This window comes from Saccopteryx bilineata, chromosome 8 (genome assembly GCF_036850765.1).
Source record: "Saccopteryx bilineata isolate mSacBil1 chromosome 8, mSacBil1_pri_phased_curated, whole genome shotgun sequence".
Lineage (NCBI taxonomy): Eukaryota > Metazoa > Chordata > Mammalia > Chiroptera > Emballonuridae > Saccopteryx > Saccopteryx bilineata.
In genome coordinates, this window is record NC_089497.1 from 75,350,675 (window position 1) to 75,371,158 (window position 20,484).

The window sequence follows — 20,484 nt, forward strand, 5'->3', positions numbered from 1 at the left end:
ACCAGGTGGTGGCACAGTGGATAGAATACTGAACTGGGACAAGGACGACCCAGGTTTGAAACCCAGAGATTATTGGCTTGAGCGAGGGCTCACCAGCTTAAGCATGGGATCTTAGACATGACCCCATGGTTGCTGGTTTGAGCAAGGGATCATTTGCTCTGCTGCAGCCCCACTCCCCAACCCCCATCAAGGCACATATGAAAAAGCAATCAATGAACAACTAAGGTTTCACAACGAAGAACTGATACTGCTCATCTCTCTGCCTTCCTGTCTGTCCTTCTGATTCTGTCTCTGTCAAAAATAAAGTAAAATAAACAGTATTTTCAGGAAAAATACTAATAAATACATTTACTTATAGTAGCAAGTCACAAGACAACAACAGTCCAAAACTGTATTTTTGGATGGCTAGCAATTTTTATTTAAATTTGCAAGCCTAAGGTAAAAAGCAAAGGCAATAAGTTTTACTTGTAAATAAAAAGCAGTTCTACCAATCCATTGATAATTAATATACTAAGCATAGTTGAAAAGCATTTGACTGAAAGCAAAATATTTAGAGAAAATAGACATTTGTATAAAATTATAAAACACTTATAATAAGAACAAGTGCATTCCAAGGAAAGCACAAACTAATGTTAATTTATAAAGCTAGTTAAAGCCTTGAAAAATTTAAGGGAAATTGAAAAATGCAAAAATGTATAAACATTCTACAAAAGATGGTCATTCTTTTCCTGAGTGCACTAAAGCTATGAAACGTAAGGAATCAGGAAGGGGGATTTATGGGAACACTTTTCAAGGGCATTTCCTTTCAACACACTGCTTCCCTCCTTCTTCATATTCTTGTTTGGAAATCCACATCTGTTGAAAGGTTCCCTGTAAAATGGAAAAAAATATTTGTATTATTATGACTTTTTATTAGAATATACCTTTTCTTTTTATTATTATTATTTTCTTTTTCCAAGCGAGAGGAGAGGAGATAGACTCCCGCATGCGCCCTGACCAGGATCTACCTAGCAACCTCCATTAGGAGCCAATGCTCTGCCCATCTGGGGCCATGCTTGCAGCAAAGATTTTTTTAACATTTTTTTTTAAGATTTTATTCATTCATTTTAGAGAGGTGGGGGAGATAGACAGAGACAGAAGGGGGAGGGAGGAGCAAGAGGCATGAACTCCCATATGTGCCTTGACCAGGCAAGCCCAGGGTTTCGAAATGGCAACCTTGGTGTACTAGGTCGACGCTTTATCCACTGTGCCACTACAGGTCAGGCAACAGCTGAGATATTTTTAGCACCTGAAGTGGAAGCTCCACAGAACTACAATATCCTCAGTGCCTGAGACAATGCGCTTGAACCAATTGAGCTATGGCTGTGGAAGGAGATAGAGAAAGAGAAAGAGAAAGAGAGAGAGAGAGATAAAGAGAGAGAGAGAGAGAGAGAGAGAGAGAGAGAGAGAGAGAAGGGGGATGGGGAGAGAAGCAGATGGTCACTTTCCTGTGTGCCCTGACTGAGAATCGACCCAGGATATCCACAGGAAGGCTAACACTCTACCACTGAGCCAGCTGGCCAGGGCCCAGATAATACCTTTTCTTTCAACATCTAATTTTCACAACTCCTATTCCTTGAGGAACTCTTAAACTCCCTTCCCCTAAATAGTATTATTCTCTTCTTATTTCTGGCCTCCTCCCAAACACCTGCAGACTACTTAGATTGGAAAGACTATGAACTAAGCCTATACCTATTAAACTGTCACAAGGATAGAAAAAGGCTGTGACAGAAGATGCAGGGTTTAGCTATGATGGAAACAACAGAAATTGTTGGAATGCTTAAACTTATTACAAAATTGAAATATGTTCTAGGACTTGAATTGATTCATGGTAACATTTATCACTGAAAAGTGCTCATCAGAAGAAGGATAAAGTTTTGCAACTAAACACACAACAGTAGCAAGCACTTTACAAAATAAATAGAAGGTGAAAGAAGGAAGTGACCAAAGGATGAAGAACCCTGGACTTTATGGTTATTAGCTCTAATCAACTGATTTTATACATGGTACCTAGTTTTGGTTTTTTGTTTGTTTGTTTGTTTTCCATTTTTATTTTATCTTTTTAGAGACAGAGAGAGAGACAAAGAAGAAGATGCAGGAACCATTAACTTCTATATTTGCCTTGAACCAGGCAAGCCCAGGGTTTTGAACTGGCGCTCCAAGTTGACACTTTATCCACTGCACCACCATAGGCCAGGCCATGGTATCTAGTTTTGACCTAAGATCTGCTAAAAGACTTGAAATAGAACATAGATAAGAAATAAAGACATAGACAGTTCCAAATATCTAATTGCTTAAAAATGGTTTAGTGTAAGTACTTGGTAACATTTGCTTTGACTGCTCTGAGGAGAAGGGAACATTCTCAATCTAGAGTGCAAGTAAGGATAAGGACTTTTCCTTCTGATTCAAGGCAGGCTCCAGTCTAAACAACATGCAAAACCAAGCACCATGACTTCACCATCTGCCTCCAAGTACCCATTCCTCACTTCCTCTACCTCAACAACAGGCCAGGGAGCAACCAGAACCTGAAAGGGAATGATTTAATTAGAAATATGCTTCAGGTACATCCTGACCAGTGTCAATGAGATTACTAATGAAAAAGGAGTGAATAAATGAACAGGTTCCCACCTGTTTGAGAGGGAAGATTGAAATTAGGCTGACAAATATCCACTAGTAGAGGCACAAAGCAGTCTGTTATACAGTGTGTCCATAAAGTCATGGTGCACTTTTGACCAGTCACAGGAAAGCAACAAAAGAAGATAGAAATGTGAAATCTGCACCAAATAAAAGAAAAACCCTCCCAGTTTCTGTAGCATGATGTGGCAGCATGTGCACATAAGCAGATGATGACGTAACACCGTGTATACAGTGGAGTAGCCCACAGCCATGCCAGTCGAGATGTGGACGGCACAGAGGAAAGTTCAGTGTGTTCTGTGGCTCGCTAAATTCAAATCCGTGACCAAAGTGCAACGTGAATATTGGCACGTTTATAACGAAGCGCTGCCACATAGGAATAACATTACTCGGTGGGATAAGCAGTTGAAGGAAAACAGCAGTTTGGTGGAGAAACCCCGTTCTGGTAGGCCATCAGTCAGTGACGAGTCTGTAGAGGCTATACGGGATAGCTACCTAAGGAGCCCTAAAAATCTGTGCGTGAGCCCACATCGAACTGCATTGAATAGGTATGAAACTGGGAGAGTTTTCCTTTTATTTGGTGCAGATTTCACATTTCTACCGTCTTTTGTTGCATTCCTGTGACAGGTCAAAAGTGTACCGTGACTTTACGAACACACTGTATTAGAAAATGTAAAACTGGTATTATTAGGCCCTCTAGTCATTTGACAGTTGTAAAATGCAAAGATAAACGATGAACTAAAGTTATTTTTAGTATTTTTACCAAATTTAGTGTTTTCAGCAGTACATTTAAGAAAAATCATTCAATAGAAATTGTTACCTAGTTTTCAAAGCAGTGTATTTACTCACCAGAGAAGCGAGAATAGAGCCACCAATCCATGAACTGAACCTACGTTCCACTGTTGTATTATTTGCGATCAATTTCAACCGCATACTCTAAAATAAAGAGGGAAAAGTATCATTAGCACCATCAATTAAAACAAGAAACTAAACTTGGAAAATTCAGCTTTGACAACCTTTTTTTATTTTAGGGAGAGAAAATGAGACAGAGAGAACAAAAGACAGACAGGAGGGAGAGAAATGAGAAGCATCAACTTGTTGCAGCACCTTAGTAGTTCATTCACTGCTTTCTCATATGTGCCTTGACCAAGGAGCTCCAGCCAAGCCACTTACCTCTTGCTCAAGCCAGTGACCTTGGGCTCACGCTGGTGAGAATGGGGTCATATCTACAATCCCACACTCAAGCTAGTGACTTCGTGCTCAAGCCGCAGGGGCTCGCACTCAAGCCAGTGACCTTTGGGTTTTGAACCTGGGTCTTCTGCATCCCAGGTTGACGATCTATTCACTGCGTCACCGTCTGGTCAGGAAGACAACTTATTAATGATAGCTTAAAGCACTAATTGTAGGACTGACCTGTGGTGGTGCAAGGATAAAGCTTTGATATGGCATGCTGAGGACTCAAGTTCGAAACCATAGGGTTGCTAGCTTCAGAGCGGGCTCATATGGCTTGAAGTGGGATCATAAACATAATCTCGCCTAAACAGGCGGTGACGCAGTAGATAGAGCTTCAGACTGGGATGTGGAAGACCCAGGTTCCAGACCCCGAGGGTCGTCAGCTTGAGCACAGGCTCATCTGGTTTGAGCAAAAAGCTCACCAGCTTGGACCCAAGGTTGCTGGCTCAGGTAAGGGGGTACTCAAACTGCTGAAGGCCCATGGTCAAGGCACATATGAGGAAGCAATCAATGAACAACTAAGGTGTTGCAAGGAAAAACTGATGATTGATGCTTCTCATCTCTCTTTGTTCACATCTGTCCCCATCTATCCCTCTCTCTCTCCCTCTCTCTCTGTCCCTGTAAAAAACAAAACAAAACATACTCCCATGATCTCTGGCTTAAGCTCAAAGGTTGCTGGCTTGAGCAATGGGTCACTGGCTTGGCTGGAGCCCCCTGGTCAAGGCACATATGAGAAAGCAATCAATGAACAACTCAGATATTCACTGAGTTGATAATTCTCATATCTCTCCCTTCCTGTCTGTCTGTCCCTATCTGTCCCCCCTTCTCTCGCTCGATTAAAAAAAAAATTGCAGACTCTTCAACCAAGGAACACTGAAGAAGCCACACCGAGACTGGTAGGAAAAGCAGAAACGCGGAGAGGGCTGCCCAACTCCCCAGAGCAAACGGCAGCTGGGAGAGACTCGCGTGGCGGGAAGTGACTTTAGCAAAGAGGGGAGGGTCCTGAATCCCAGGAACAAAGCCCCAGCCTGCAGCCCCAGAGCCTAGAAGAGGTGTATGGACAGTATTTAGCTAGAAACAAGACAGGATACTATTTGTGAGAAAGAGACTGATTTCTCAGACCCAGGATTCTTCTTAAAAGGACCGGGCAGAACACCTCTCTCACAACCACACACCTGGGGCTCCAGGGGTCAGGGGGAGAGGAGAATACCAGAGTAGCAGGAAGACAGTGTAATCTAGGAGGCACAGGGAGAAACATTTTGGGAGACAGCCACCCTAACCCCTGGGACGAGTCACTCCCCAAATCAGAAGTGAATATTTCCCCTGGAAACAGCAATACCAGCAAAAGGAAGCAGGACACCATCCAAACAAGCTCTCCCGCAGCACTCAGAGCAGAGTTGCTTAGAAGGAGGGTGTTTTCAGGACTACAGTAGTGAGTCTTAGGGTGTGAGCTGCAGCACCCCCACCCACATGGCTGAGGGCTCGCCGGAGGGCGGGGGGCGGTAGGACGCGAAAGCGTGGTTCTGTCGGCAAGGGCGGAAGCCGGGTGGCCACCACGGAGGACCAGCTGTGAGGACCAGTCTTGCCCGGCTGGGGAGGAGGGGGCAAGCAAAAGTGGTCAAGCCCAGCTGTGGGCCGCCTGTAATCTAGCCTGCAGGGGAAGGGCAGGAGCCTCAGAAGGGATGGAGACCGGCCCTTCAGCAAGGGCTCAGGAGCACAGCCTTGCCCTGCCCATGGAACAAAAGCTTGTGGCCTGACTTGGGAGCCAGCTACTCCTGCGGAGGTGGAGCCAAAAACCCAGAACAGGCAGAGTCACACTATTGAGCGTGGGTGAGGAGACCCACCTGACCTGTGAAGCCAAGGCTTGTAGCCGTCCCAGAGCGGGCTCCTCCTGCAAGGGCGAGGCAGAAGCCTGGAAACAGGAGGAGACCCGCAGCTGAGCAAAGGTGCTCACCACTGCCCTCAGGGCCGAGCATAACGCCACCCAAGGGTGGAGCAAAGGCCAAGGCCAAGGCCACCAAGGCCTGTACACCTGAGCACGTGACCACAGCCACTCCGTGAAGGAGAGGCAGAAACCACAGCAACAGCCCCAGTGGGCAGGCACCGGCAATGCCCATAACCAAACACCCTAGGCAGCAACAGCAGAGAAGGACGCAGGCCTGCAGACAGACCATACCTAGGGAACAGAGGCCACACCCAGTGGACTCTAGTGGCCAAGTCCTTCTTTTACACAGAGAAGATGAGAAGGCAGAGAAATGCAACACAAATGAATCAAGAGAAATCCCCAGAAGGGCCTGAATGAATCAGATATAACCAAATTACCAGATGCAGAGTTTAAAACAAGGGTCCCCAAACTACGGCCTGCGGGCCACATGCGGCCCCCTGAGGCCATTTATCTGGCCCCCGCTGCACTTCCGGAAGGGGCACCTCTTTCATTGGTGGTCAGTGAGAAGAGCACATATCACTTGTTACGGCTAGCAGTGACAAATATGGAACCGGATATTGACCATCTCATTAGCCAAAAGCAGGCCCATAGTTCCCATTGAAATACTGGCCAGCTTGTTGATTTAAATTTACTTGTTCTTTATTTTAAATATTGTATTTGTTCCTGTTTTTTTTTTTTTAACTTTAAAATAAGATATGTGCAGTGTGCATAGGGATTTGTTCATAGTTTATTTTTTATAGTTCGGCCCTCCAATGGTCTGAGGGACAGTGAACTGGCCCCCTATGTAAAAAATTTAGGGACCCCTGGTTTAAAATAACGATTTTTAGGATGCTCAAAGACAGGGGTCCCCAAACTTTTTACACAAGGGGCCAGTTCACTGTCCCTCAGACCGTTGGAGGGCCAGACTATGAAAAAAAAACTAGGAACAAATCCCTATGCACACTGCACATATCTTATTTTAAAGTAAAAAAACAAAATGGGAACAAATACAATATTTAAAATAAAGAACAAGTAAATTTAAATCAACAAACTGACCAATATTTTAATGGGAACTATGCTCCTCTCAGTGACCACCAATGAAAGAGGTGCCCCTTCCAGAAGTGCGGCGGGGGCCGGATAAATGGCCTCAGGGGGCCACATGTGGCCCGCGGGCCGTAGTTTGGGGACCCCTGCTCAAAGACATTAGAACAACAATAGATGGTTATTACGAACACCTAAATAAAGAGATAGCAAATATAAAAAAGGACACTGAAATAATAAAAAAGATTCAGTCAGAAATGACACATACAATATTAGAAATAAAGAACACAATGGAAGGAATTAAAAGCAGAATGGATGAAGCTGAGAATCGAGTCAGCAACTTAGAGGACACGATAAATAAAGGACTGGCACCAGACCAGAAAAAAGAAAAGAGACTCAAAAAGTCTGAGGAAACTCTAAGAGAGCTCTGTGACAACATGAAGAGAAATAACATCCACATCATTGGGGTTCCTAAAGAAGAAGAGAAAGAACAAGGTATAGAGACTTTGTTTAAGCATATCATAGCTGAAAACTTCCCTCAATTAAGGCAGGAAAACATCTCACCTGTTCAGGAAGCACAGAGAACTCCATTAAAGAGAAACCCAAAGAAATCAACACCAAGACACCCCACACCCAGTGGACTAACTGGGACATAACTAAAATACCAAAGTGATAAAGAGAAAATATGAAAAGCTGCTAGAGAAAAAAAGTCTATTACCTACAAAGAAGCCCCCATAAGGATGACTTCCGACTTCTCAACAGAACCACTTGAAGCCAGAAGAGAATGGCAAGAAATATTCAAGGTAATGCAGAACAAGAGCCTATAACCAAGACTACTTTATCCAGCAAGGCTATCGTTTAAAATTGAAGGAGAAGGCCTGTCCTGTGGTGATGCAGTGGATAAAGTGTCGACCTGGAATGCTGAGGTCACCAGTTCAAAACCCTGGGCTCACCCGGTCAAGGCACATATGGGAGTAAAAGCTTCCTGCTCCTTCCCCCATTCTCTCTCTCTCTCTCTCTCTCTCTCTCTCTCTCTCTCTCTCTCTCTCCTCTAAAATGAATAAATAAATGAAAATAATTAAAAAAATAAAAATTAAATTGATGGAGAAATAAAAAGCTTTCCAGACAAAAAAAAACTTCAAGGAATTCATTACAACCAAACCAAGGCTGCAAGAAATGCTAAGGGGCCTGTTGTAAACAGATCAAAGGAGAAAAAGAATATAGCAAAGAGGAATACAATTTTAAAGAATAAAATGGCAATAAACAATTACATATCAGTAATAAACTTAAATGTAAATGGATTAAATGATCCGATCAAAAGACATAGGGTAGCTGCATGGATAAGAAAACAGGATCCACACATATGCTGTCTACAAGAGACACCCCTTAAAACAAAAGATGCGCATAGACTGAAGATAAAAGGAAGGAAAAAAATATTTCACACAAATGGAAATGAAAAAAAACTGGGGTAGCAATACTTTTATCAGACAAAATGGTTTTAAAACAAAGGCTATAGTAAGAGATAAAGAAGGTCACTACATAATGATAAAGGGAGCAATCCAACAGGAAGATATAACCATTATAAATATCTACACACCTAATATAGGAGCACCTAAATATATAAATCACACTTTGATGGATTTAAAGGGCAAGATCAACAGCAATACTATAATAGTAGGGGATTTCAATATCCCAACATCACTAGATAGATCCTCAAGAAAAAAAATTAACAAAGAAACAGCAGACTTAAAGGACATACTAGATCAACTCGATTTAATAGATATCTTCAAAACATTTCACCCTAAAGCAGCAGAATATACATTCTTTTCAAGTGCTCATGGTACATCCTCTAGAATAGACCACATGTTAGGTCACAAAAGCGGTCTCAACAAATTTAAGAAGACTGAAATCATATCAAGCACTTTCTCTGATCACAATGGCATGAAACTAAAAATCAACCACAACAGAAAAATTGAAAAATACTCAAACACTTGGAAACTAAATAGTACGTTATTAAATAACAATGGGTAAACAATGAGATCAAAGAAGAAATTAAAAAATGCCCCCTGGTGGGCATGCCGGGTGGATCCTGGTCGGGCGCATGTGGGAGTCTATCTGACTGCCTCCCTGTCTCCAACTTCAGGGGAAAAAAAAACAAACCCAATGACTTACTTCAAAGATATAGAACACATATTCCAAAAATTTATATGGAACCAAAAGAGAACATGAATAGCCTCAGCAATCTTGAAAAGGAAGAATAAAGTGGGAGGTATCGCACTCTATTGTACTCAAAACAGCCTGGTACTGGCATAAGAACAGGCATATAGATCAATGGAACAGAACTGAGAACCCAGAAATAAACCTCATACCTTTATGGACAACTGATATTTGACAAAGGAGGTAAGAGCATACATTGGAGTAAAGACATCCTCTTCAACAAATGGTGTTGAGATAATTGGACATCTACCTGCAAAAAAATGAAACTAGACCACCTACTTACACCATTCACAAAAATAAACTCAAAATGGATAAAAGACTTAAATGTAAGCCGTGAAACCATAAGCATCTTAGAAAAAAACAGGCAGTAAGCTCTCTGACATTTCTCGCAGCAATATATTTGCCGATTTGTCTCCACAGGAAAGTGAACTAAAAGACAGGATAAACAAATGGGACTATATCAAACTAAAAAGCTTCTGCACAGCTAAAGACAATAAGAACAGAATAAAAAGACAAACTACACAATGGGAGAAGATATTTGACAATGCGTCTGATAAGGGGTTAATAACTAAAATTTATAAAGAACTGGTAAAACTTAATACCAGAAAGACAAACAATCCAATCAAAAAATGGGCAAAAGAAATGAATAGACACTTCTCCAAAGAGGACATAGAGAGGGCCAATAGGCATATGAAAAAATGGTCAACATCACTAATCATTAGAGAAATGCATATTAAAACCACAATGAGATATCACCTCACACCAGTCAGAATGGCGCTCATGAATAAAACAACACAGAATAAGCGCTGGCGAGGATGTGGAGAAAAGGGAACCCTCCTGCACTGCTGGTGGGAATGCAGACTGGTGCAGCCACTGTAGAAAACAGTATGGAGATTCCTCAAAAAATTAAAAATCGAACTGCCTTTTTACCCAGCTATCCCACTGTTAGGAATATACCCCAATAACACCATAGCACTGTTTCAAAAGGAGAAATGCACCCCCATGTTTATGGCAGCATTGTTCACAATAGCGAAGATCTGGAAACAGCCCAAGTGTCCGTCAGAGGACGAGTGGATTAAAAAGCTTTGGTACATATATATTATGGAATACTACTCAGCCATAAGAAATGGATCATTTTACAACAACATGGATGAACCTTGATAACATTATACTGAGTGAAATAAGTAAATCAGAAAAAACTAAGAACTATATGATTCCATACATAGGTGGGACATAAAAATGAGACTCAGAGACATGGACAAGAGTGTGGGGGTACAGGGTGGGGGGAGGAAAGGGAAGGGGTTGGGGGAGGGGAGGGGCACAAAGAAAACCAGTTAGAAGGTGACTGAAGACAACTGGACTTTGGGTGATGGGAATGCAGCATAAGCAAATGTCAAAATGACCTAGAGCTGTTTTCTCTGAACATATGTACCCTGATTTATCAATGTTACCCCATTAAAATTAATCAAAAAAAAAAAAAAAAGAATTTGTCTCAGGGATAATTCAGACAGTTAGAAGAATAGTATAAGGATGCTAATTCTGCTTCTCAGGCCACATCCTGCAAAAGGGGCCCCAAGAAAATCGGCGATTTGGCTCCTCTGATTTTGCCAATTGGATTTAAAAAAATAGGTCAGGAACACCCTGAAATGGAACTAACAGTACAAGGGCATAAATTTAAAGGACTTTTAGATACTTGCTAAGCTACACTGGCCTCCTTCCTGGCCCATTCATGCAGCAGCCACAGAATTACAAGGTATAGGGCAGAGTAAACCCCTCAACAAAGGTCTAGTTTTTTAAATTAGGAAGATTAAGAAGGCCATTCTGGATTTTTTAAGCCTTCTGCGCTCCCTGGATGGCCAGTTAATTTGAGGGGTAGAGATGTTTTGAAAAATACGGGAGCCTTGCTTGTCAGTCCTAATGGTTTAGTCAGTGCTCAGATGCTTGATCGGGGATTTTTGCCCACTAAGGGACTAGGGAAAAAAACAATAAGGAATTCTCACCCCCATAGAAATGGCACCCAATACCAGAAGGTGTGGATTAGGATATCATAATCTAGCATGGGGGCCTTGGTAGCTCCTGCTACCCCAATAATGCAATGTGCAGACCCAATTACTTGGAAATCAGATAATCCTGTATGGGTAAACCAATGGCCCCTTTCTCAGGAGAAACTTAGGGGCAGCTGCTCGATTGGTACAAGAGCAGCTACAGCTTGGGCACATTGAACCCTCTAATAGCCCATGGAATATACTTCCATATTTTGATCTTGTTGCCTCCTTGATTATCAAGGGGCATAGGTGACCCTTACAGCTTATAGGTTTTTTTGTTGTTTTTTTTACAGAGACAGAGAGAGTCAGAGAGAGGGATAGACAGACAGGAACAGAGAGATGAGAAGCAGCAATCATTAGTTTTTTGATGCGCATTGCAACACCTTAATTGTTCATTGATTGCCTTCTCATACGTGCCTTGACCTCGGGCCTTCAGCAGATCGAGTAACCCCTTGCTTGAGCCAGCGACCTTGGGCTCAAGCTGGTGAGCTTTTGCTCAAAGCAGATGAGCCCTCGCTTAAGCTGGCGACTTCGGGGTCTCGAACCTGGGTCTTCCGCATCCCAGTCCGATGCTCTATCCACTGCACCACCGCCCAGTCAGGCTCAACTTATAGGTTTTAAGCCTCAAAATTATTGTTGTTCCTTTTTTCAAAGGATCAACAACAATGGCTCTGGGAAACTTCTACTAAATGGTAAATCGCTTGTGCAAATCAATGGACAACTTTATACTGAAACAGTCAACTTAAAATCAGCTCAAAGACTAGAATTATATGCCATTATCATGGCTTTTCAGCATTTGCCATATTCCTCCTTTAATCTATATACAGACAGCAAGTATTTACTTATGGTAGTTTCCACTATAAAGACTGCTGTCTTGCCTGGCCTGTGGCGGCGCAGTGGATAAAGCGTCGACCTGGAACGCTGAGGTCGCCGGTTCAAAACCCTGGGCTTGCCTGGTCAAGGCACATATGGGAGTTGATGCTTCCTGCTCCTCCCTCCTCCTTCTCTCTCTCTCTCTCTCTCTCTCTCTCTCTCTCCTCTCTAAAAGAAAAAAAAAAGACTGCTGTCTTAGGGAAAACTGCTGATGAACTATTTCAGCAGTCCTTTCTTCTTCAAAGACTTGTATGTCAACATAGAGCTCCATGTTTTATAGGACATATTCGAGTTCACTCCATGCTCCCTGGAGCTTTAGCACAAGGGAATGCCCTTCTTGATCAAGCTACCCAAAAGAAAATTATTTGGAGCAACCATGACAGATCGAGCAATTCAGTCTCTATTCATCACCAGAACACTGCAGCCCTGTGTAAACAGCTTCAATTTTCTCAGGAAGCAGCACAGCAGATTGGTAAATCCTGTACTACAATCTGTCTCTTCATTTGGAGTTAACCCTCAAGGACTCCTACCAGGATAACTTTGGCAAATGGAGGTTACTCATATACCTTCATTTGGCAAACACCCCTATGTCCACGTAAACAGTGGATACTTATTCTGGATTTATTTATATACATAATAACCTCTGCCAGAACAGGAGAGGCTGCTAAGCATGTTATAGCTCATAGTCTGTATGCATTTTTCTATTATTGAATTTCCTAAACTGGTTAAAATTGACAATGCTCCTGCATATGTAGCAAAAGCATTTACTGTATTTTGTAAAACCTTTCGAATTATGGGTATTTCTTACAATCTTTAAAGTCAAGGTATTATTAAAGCATACCCAGGCCCTGGCCGGTTGGCTCAGCGGTAAAGCATCGGCCTGGCGTGCGGGGGACCTGGGTGTGATTCCCAGCCAGGGCACATAGGACAAGCGCCCATTTGCTTCTCCCCCCTCCTTCCTCTCTATCTCTCTCTTCCCCTCCCGCAGCCAAGGCTCCATTGGAGCAAAGATAGCCTGGGCGCTGGGGATGGCTCCTTGGCCTCTGCCCCAGGCACTAGAGTGGCTCTGGTCGCGGCAGAGCTACGCACCAGAGGGGCAGAGCATCGCCCCTTGGTGGGCGTGCCGGGTGGATTCCAGTCGGGCACATGCGGGAGTCTGTCTGACCGTCTCTTCCCGTATCCAGCTTCAGAAAAATACAATAAATAAATAAATAAATAAATAAATAAATAAAGCATACCCAGCAAATATTATAAGGTCAATTTAAAAAAATTTAAAAGAGGGGTGTCATATCCTGGAACACCTACGGGTCTACCATATCATGCTTTTTACTTAAAAATTTAAAATTTCTTTTGAATGCTGATAAACAGGAGACGCCAAATCTTCTCCTGCAAACTTCTACCTTCTTTTACTTGATCCAGCTAATAACACTATTTTGTCTTTTTCCAAATAGTTCCAGATATACAGAAAAGGTTTATATAGGCAGATGGGGATCCTCAAACCCTCCAGCGAGATCTTCTGAGCATGGCTTTTAAGGTACCAAGAGGCAGAAAAAGCCCAATAGAGATCAGGTGAACTACCAGCTTTTAGGATATGCCCTTAAAGGCTCCAATGCCCCAAAGGGGTCTCATAGGATTCCATCTGGGTCCTGCTTCAATAGTGGAAAGGAAGGTCATTGAGCTAACGCCTGTCAGGCTTACATGCCTTTGCTGTGAAGAAAAAGGGACACTGGAAGGTAGGCTTCCCCCTCGCTCCTTAAGGGAGGGTTCAGTCTCTTCCAGCCCTGCTCCAGCCACCTATGACCTAACCTTGCCCAGAAAGCTGGGGTTTGCCACTGAAGGCTGAAGGTGCCCAGGGCCGTCGGCCCCACCTACGACACTGTGGACAGGCCTAAGGTATTTATTCCAAGAAGCAGGTAAACTAATCTCATTTGCACAAGGGCCACTTAACTATGTCTTGCCTGAATAGTCAGGTTTTTTGTTCTTCCCTCAAAGATCTCTGTTGTGGGTGTTGATAGTCTTATTTTCTGCTGCTTTGCTTAATATATAGTGTTTCCTTTATTCCTCCTACCTCAATGCCCCACTCATATTTCAGGCTGGGACCTACTACTAATTTAGAGCTCTTTCCCCCCTTTTGCCAACTTCTATTATGAATCTACCTTTGCCACCCAGCTTAGGGTATCCCAAGGTTCTCTTTACCAGGCCACAGTTGCAGAGCTCCAGGGGAAAGCAACCTGGTCTCATCTCTCCAGGAAGAGGAGAAGAGAAGCTCCATATCCACGCATGCTGCAAATGGCTTTTCCAGTCTACCTGAATCATTACCAGCTAGAAGCAGCGGTCATTGGGACTTGGACGTGAGCTGCAAAGTATAGAATTGTGACAACAATTCCAGTGCTATGCGGACTTTTCCTGGAGGTGGACTTTTCCTGGACTCCTGCTCCTTGTGACAGCTCCTAATGGACTGAACTGGGGTTGGGTTGCATTTGCAGGGATTTGGAATGGTGTTAGTGCCAACTTGGACTTGGTGCACACGTTAAGGACACTATTCTTTTATGGATTCTTGCTGTATTGGCCAAGAGTTTGCTTAAAGGCTTCAATCACTGTAAAAAAAAATAGAAGACTGGATAAAGAAGATGTGGCACATATACACTATGGTATACTATTCAGCCATAAGAAATGATGACATCGGATCATTTACAACGAAATGGTGGGATCTTGATAACATTAAACAGAGTGAAATATGTAAATCAGGAAAAACCAAGAATTGCATGATTCCATACATTGGTGGGACATAAAAACGAGACTGAGACATGGACAAGAGTGTGGTGGTTATGGGGGGGGGGGAGGAGAGAGAGAAGGAGTGGGAGGGAGAGGGGCACAAAGAAAACCCGCTAGAAAGTGTCGGAGGACAATCTGACTTTGGGTGATGGGTATGCAACATAATTGAATGACAACATAAGCTGGACATGTTTTCTTTGAATATATGTACCTTGATTTATTGATGTCACCCCATTAAAATTAATAAATATTTATTTATAAAAAAATTGCATATTAAAATATTCCTTTGTATGAGAAACTAGAAGGCTATCAAATATACAAATATGGTTCAAGTGTATATAACCGCAAATAAGTTTTTAAAAATAACATTCGTGTAGAATACCTTACAAGAAACTATGTGAGAGACGTTTAAAAATCTAAAGGTGATGACTAATCTTCTGTTATGAATGTACCACATAAACTGAATTCCCCAAAAACCAGGTTCTGCTATCCTTTTTTTTTTTTTTTTTTTTTTGTATTTTTCTGAAGCTGGAAACAGGGAGAGACAGTCAGACAGACTCCCGCATGTGCCCGACCGGGATTCACCCAGCACGCCCACCAGGGGCGACGCTCTGCCCACCAGGGGGCAATGCTCTGCCCCTCCGGGGCATCGCTCTGCTGCGACAAGAGCCACTCTAGCGCTTGGGGCAGAGGCCAAGGAGCCATCCCCAGCGCCCGGGCCATCTTTGCTCCAATGGAGCCTTGGCTGCGGGAGGGGAAGAGAGAGACAGAGAGGAAGTAGGGGGGGCGTGGAGAAGCAAATGGGCGCTTCTCCTATGTGCCCTGGCTGGGAATCGAACCCAGGTCCCCCGCACGCCAGGGCGACGCTCTACCGCTGAGCCAACCCACCAGGGCTCTCCTATCCTTTTAAAAGTTATCACAATGCACACAACACAGTGATCCCTTTAAAACAGACACGGGAGTTCGTTAGTCCTCGGCCAAATACAAACCCTGAAGTTCGCTAGTAATAAACAACATGATATGGTACCACCTATCTGTGACTGTACTGTGTTCCCCAAAGAGAGATATTGAAATTCTAATCCTTGGTACCTGAGAATGTGATCTAATTTAGAAATGGGGTCTTAGCAGATGTAATTAAGGTCAATTAAGATGAGGTCAAGCTAGAGCAGGGTGGGCTCTTAATCCAGAACTGGTGTAAGAACTGGTGTTCTTACAAGGAAAGAACAGACCCACAGCAGAGAGGCCAGGTGACGACCGAGTCAGACTGAAGTGTAGCTGCAATCCAGGAAACACCAAGGAAAGCTGGCAAACCATCAGATACTAGGAAGGGGAAGGAAGGATTCTCCTCTGTAGGCTGTAGAGAGAGCATGGCCCGACTGACACACCAATGTCAGACTTCCATCTTCCACGACCGAGAGAGCTAAGTTTCTGTTGCTTTAAGCCACCCACCTGTGGTACTTCTTCACGGCAACCCTAGGACACTAACACACCATCCATCCAACCAGCCATATCCTCTACCATCTGTGCACAGAGGATAAGCCAAGTTCTTTGATATACTGGACTACGCCACCTTCCCTTTGTGTAGTCACATGCTTTTCCCCCCACCTAGATGTCCTTTCGTAAATTGCCACCACTTGGCTCCTGTTCACACAGCCTCTTCCTGAGGCTTCCTCTGATACGCTTAGGGCAGTGGTCGGCAAACTCGTTAGTCAGCAGAGCCAAATATCATCAGTACAACGACTGAAATTTCTTTTGAGAGCCATTTTTTTTTTTTTTTCTGAAGCTGGAAACAGGGAGAGACAGTCAGATAGACTCCTTCCTGCATGGGCCCGACCGGGATCCACCCGGCACGCCCACCAGGGGCGACGCTCTGCCCACCAGGAGGCGATGCTCTGCCCCTTTGGGGTGTCACTCTGCCGCGACCAGAGCCACTCTAGCGCCTGGGGCAGAGGCCAAGAAGCCATCCCCAGCGCCCGGGCCATCTTTGCTCCAATGGAGCCTTGGCTGCGGGAGGGGAAGAGAGAGAGACAGAGAGGAAGGAGGGGGGGGGGTGGAGAAGCAAATGGGCACTTCTCCTATGTGCCCTGGCCGGGAATCGAACCCGGGTCCCCTGCATGCCAGGCCGACGCTCTACCGCTGAGCCAACTGACCAGGGCCCCAAATTTTTTTTTTTTTTTTTAAATGAGACAGAGAGAGAGTCAGAGAGAGGGATAGACAGGGACAGACAGACAGGAATGAAGAAATGAGAAGCATCAATCATTAGTTTTTCGTTGCGACACCTTAGTTGTTCATTGATTGCTTTCTCATATGTGCCTTGACCACGGGCCTTCAGCAGACCGAGTAACCCCTTGCTCAAGCCAGCGACCTTGGGTCCAAGCTGGTGAGCTTTGATTAAACCAGATGAGTCTGCACTCAAGCTGGGGACCTCGGGGTCTCAAACCTGAGTCCTCTGCATCCCAGTCCGATGCTCTATCAACTGCACCACCGCCTGGTCAGGCAAGAGAGAGCCAAATTTTTTAAACTTGAACTATATAGGTAGGTACATTCCTTATCGAGGTAGCGCCCGCACATGCTATTTTGTGGAAGAGCCACACTCAAGGGGCCAAAGAGCCGCAGGTGGCTCGCCAGCCACGGTTTGCTGACCGGGGCCCTAGGGACTTAAGTGCTTGTTCCTCAGTGTTCCCGAGAATGCCTGGTTCATGACATCCTCAACTACTCAGCACATTGCAGTCAGATTTTTCCATGTCTCTTCATTCTGGCAGACTGAGCACCTGCGGGGCAGGGCTATGTTTAATATCTTCAGTCCCCAGCCGACCACAGGTGCTTAGCAATGGAGTCAGTGACTACAATGAGATTCAAGTAGTACAAGAGTAACTAACAAATGCCATCTAGAAAATCTGATTAACTTTACTGAAGTAATACTGCACCAGGCACACACAAACTATCATCAATTTACTGAAAAAAGTAATATCGATACAAGCAGTATTGATAAAATTTCACCAGTGGCGGATATATGTGACTGAAGAGTGTCACTTAAGAACAAACACAACTTACAGGGGGAGTTTTCTGAGAGAGTTCTCTGTTCAGCCTGTCAGTAAAGCTCTGTATTAACGTGTTTCCTCCGGCCACTATGACACTGCCATAGAGACCCTAGGACACAAAGCAAAAGTAAATTAGTTTCAGTTTCCAACAGTTTTAAAACACAACTACGAATGAGACCATGTCCGCCACTACAATTGCCCTTTCTTTTTACCTTGCTTTACTTCTATACAGACCTAGTACGGGCCGCATATTCCACTCTTTTAGGCAGATTTTAAAACATTAGTATTTGGAGCAGTTATAGATCTCTGCGGATGGGTTTGTAGTTTGTTTTAGTTGTCTACAACTCTGCAGATGATTCTAATATGAATTAAAGTTTAAAAATCACTAACTTAAAGCAATTATTCTAAAACCCATAAAAAATTTTATTTACTGCCCTGGTCCGTTGTCCCAGCAGGAAAGCGTCAGTTGGGCATGTGGAAGTCTTGGGTGAGATTCCCAGTCAGGGCATACAGCAGAAGCAACCATCTGCTTCTTCACCCCTTCCCTTCCCCTTCTTCTCCCCCTTTCTCTTCCTCTCCAGCAGCCATGGCTCAAATTTTTGAGCACGTTGGCCCCAGGTGCTGAGGATGGCTCATGGCCTTGCCCTGGCGTTGAAATAGCTCAGTTACTGAGCAACAGAGCAGCTGCCCCAGTTGGGCAGAGGACTGCCCTGTAAGAGTCTTGCCGGGTGGATACCAGTCAGGGCACACGCAGGAGCCTCTCTCTCTGCCTCCCCACCTCCCGCTTCATTAAAAAAAACTTATTTACTTAGAGGCATATTTTATAATGCCTTCAGCTTAGAATGTTCGTCTAATAGTTCTGCTACTTAATATTAGACAATATAACTCTTTAATGATTGCGATGGACAATGTAAACTCAGACAATATCTCTGGAAAAGTACAGCTATCTTTCTGTTTTGGACAGGTGTGTATCAGGACCATATGGTGAGGTTTTACAAAATCCACATGCTGAGGCCTCACCAAATAAAAATAAATTCCTACTTAGAAGGAGTGCATTTACCTCAAATCTGCAAGTACATATCAGAAAGTTAAATGCCAGCCTGCTTTTTGAGCAGCCAAGTTTATATTTTAAACAATATTTCAAAGGTATAAGTCATCTAACTTTTAAAAGACAAAATAGAGTACAGAAGCATCTCCTCTGCCATCAACATTAATTCAATGAGGTTTCACTAACAACAGAAAGCTATCACTCTCTTACAGTAAAAGTTCTTCAGTTCCATTGCTTTCCCCAAAAAGTAGCCTGGAGTTAGCACTAAAAAGTTCCACACTTATACTCCTACTGTGCTAGAAACTAGGTTACTAAGATGAAATAAAGAACATTTTTCACAGTTACTCAAAAGTGGTTTTTAACAACATTTTTTTTTAAATCCACCCTTAGCTTTTGGCATTATGCTCTAAATAAAAAAATTATCGTAGGCAATATATTGACTACAAATTAAACCCAAGTTTAAATATGATATAATTAATGTAATAATCATTTTGGTATTATAATATAGTTAGTATTTAAAACTTGGAAAAGCACAAAAATATGAAGGAAAGGAAATAATTTATGCTCCTTGTAAAAGTTACATAATTTAAACAACAACTTCTGGAAAAAATAATAAGGAAACTGCACTATAAAAAAGAACAATTACCAATATATATTTTGGTTTGTCACTTTTAAGGAAATTTCTAGAACTGTCCTAAAGAATTTGGTGTAGATGGAAATGTTCTATCATTGTAGCCACGGTTACAATGGCTTCTAGCTACAATATAATGCAGCTAGTACAACTAAAGAACCAACCTTAACATTTTTATTTGTTTTAATTTAGATTGCTGCATGTGGGCAACAGATACACATTGGATACCACAGCTCTAGAGTTTTTCATTTTCCCTTTTCTAGTAAACATCATCTTTTTACATACTCTGCTGCAAAACTGACTTCAAGATTAATGGCCAGTGCTGCCAACTTAAATAATAATGTGGGGCATTTCAGTGCCCTGATGAAACCTTTATAGCATACACAGGAGATTGGCACTTACTGGTCTGATATCAATATCACACATTCCAACACTGGTAGTGACAACATGACTGACTCCCAGCATTGTATTTCCTGATAATCCCTACAACAAAATAAGATGAGTATGACACAGAGAAATTTAAACAATAAAGTGCATCCAAAAAACCTTAGTAGTATATAGGTTTTATAATTATGCAAGATCTCTACATATACAGAAGAATAGGGCTAATTATGAAATAAGCTTTCATACCTTTACATTGGAAGGGTCAAATAATCCTTCAGGAATCTTCAATCGTTCTGCACCAAAATCACAGTTGTAGCCATTGGGGAATTCATAATGAACCGTTGGCATCTGTGCGGCTACTCTGAAAACATACTCAGCGTTAAAGAAAAGACAGAAACAATCCTCTTCAAAAATGATAACCTACTAAAAACTCAACTTATATGAAAGTAAAGTGAGAATAACTATTTTCTTTCCTTTTTTAGAAGTTATCTCAGGGTGTCTACAGTGATCTCTAAAGTCCATGTATATAATAGAAAGTGTAAATTATTTTGGAATTTTTTTTTTTAATGCCAGGTTTCTTTTATCACTGTGGCACATAA

General features: G+C 42.9%; 1 protein-coding gene across 1 annotated transcript in view; it reads right to left on the reverse strand.

Annotated features, from left to right (window-relative positions):
• The window catches only part of LOC136312069 (actin-like protein 6A), a 42,368-nt gene continuing 21,884 nt past the window's right edge, over positions 1-20,484 (reverse strand). The window contains exons 10-14 of the mRNA XM_066241490.1: positions 20,132-20,246; positions 19,904-19,984; positions 17,836-17,931; positions 3,523-3,609; positions 1-870 (exon numbers count right to left, since the gene is read on the reverse strand). Of these exons, the coding sequence (XP_066097587.1) occupies positions 790-870; positions 3,523-3,609; positions 17,836-17,931; positions 19,904-19,984; positions 20,132-20,246 (460 nt within the window). The 3' untranslated portion in view covers positions 1-789. The remainder of the gene's footprint in view (positions 871-3,522; positions 3,610-17,835; positions 17,932-19,903; positions 19,985-20,131; positions 20,247-20,484) is intronic.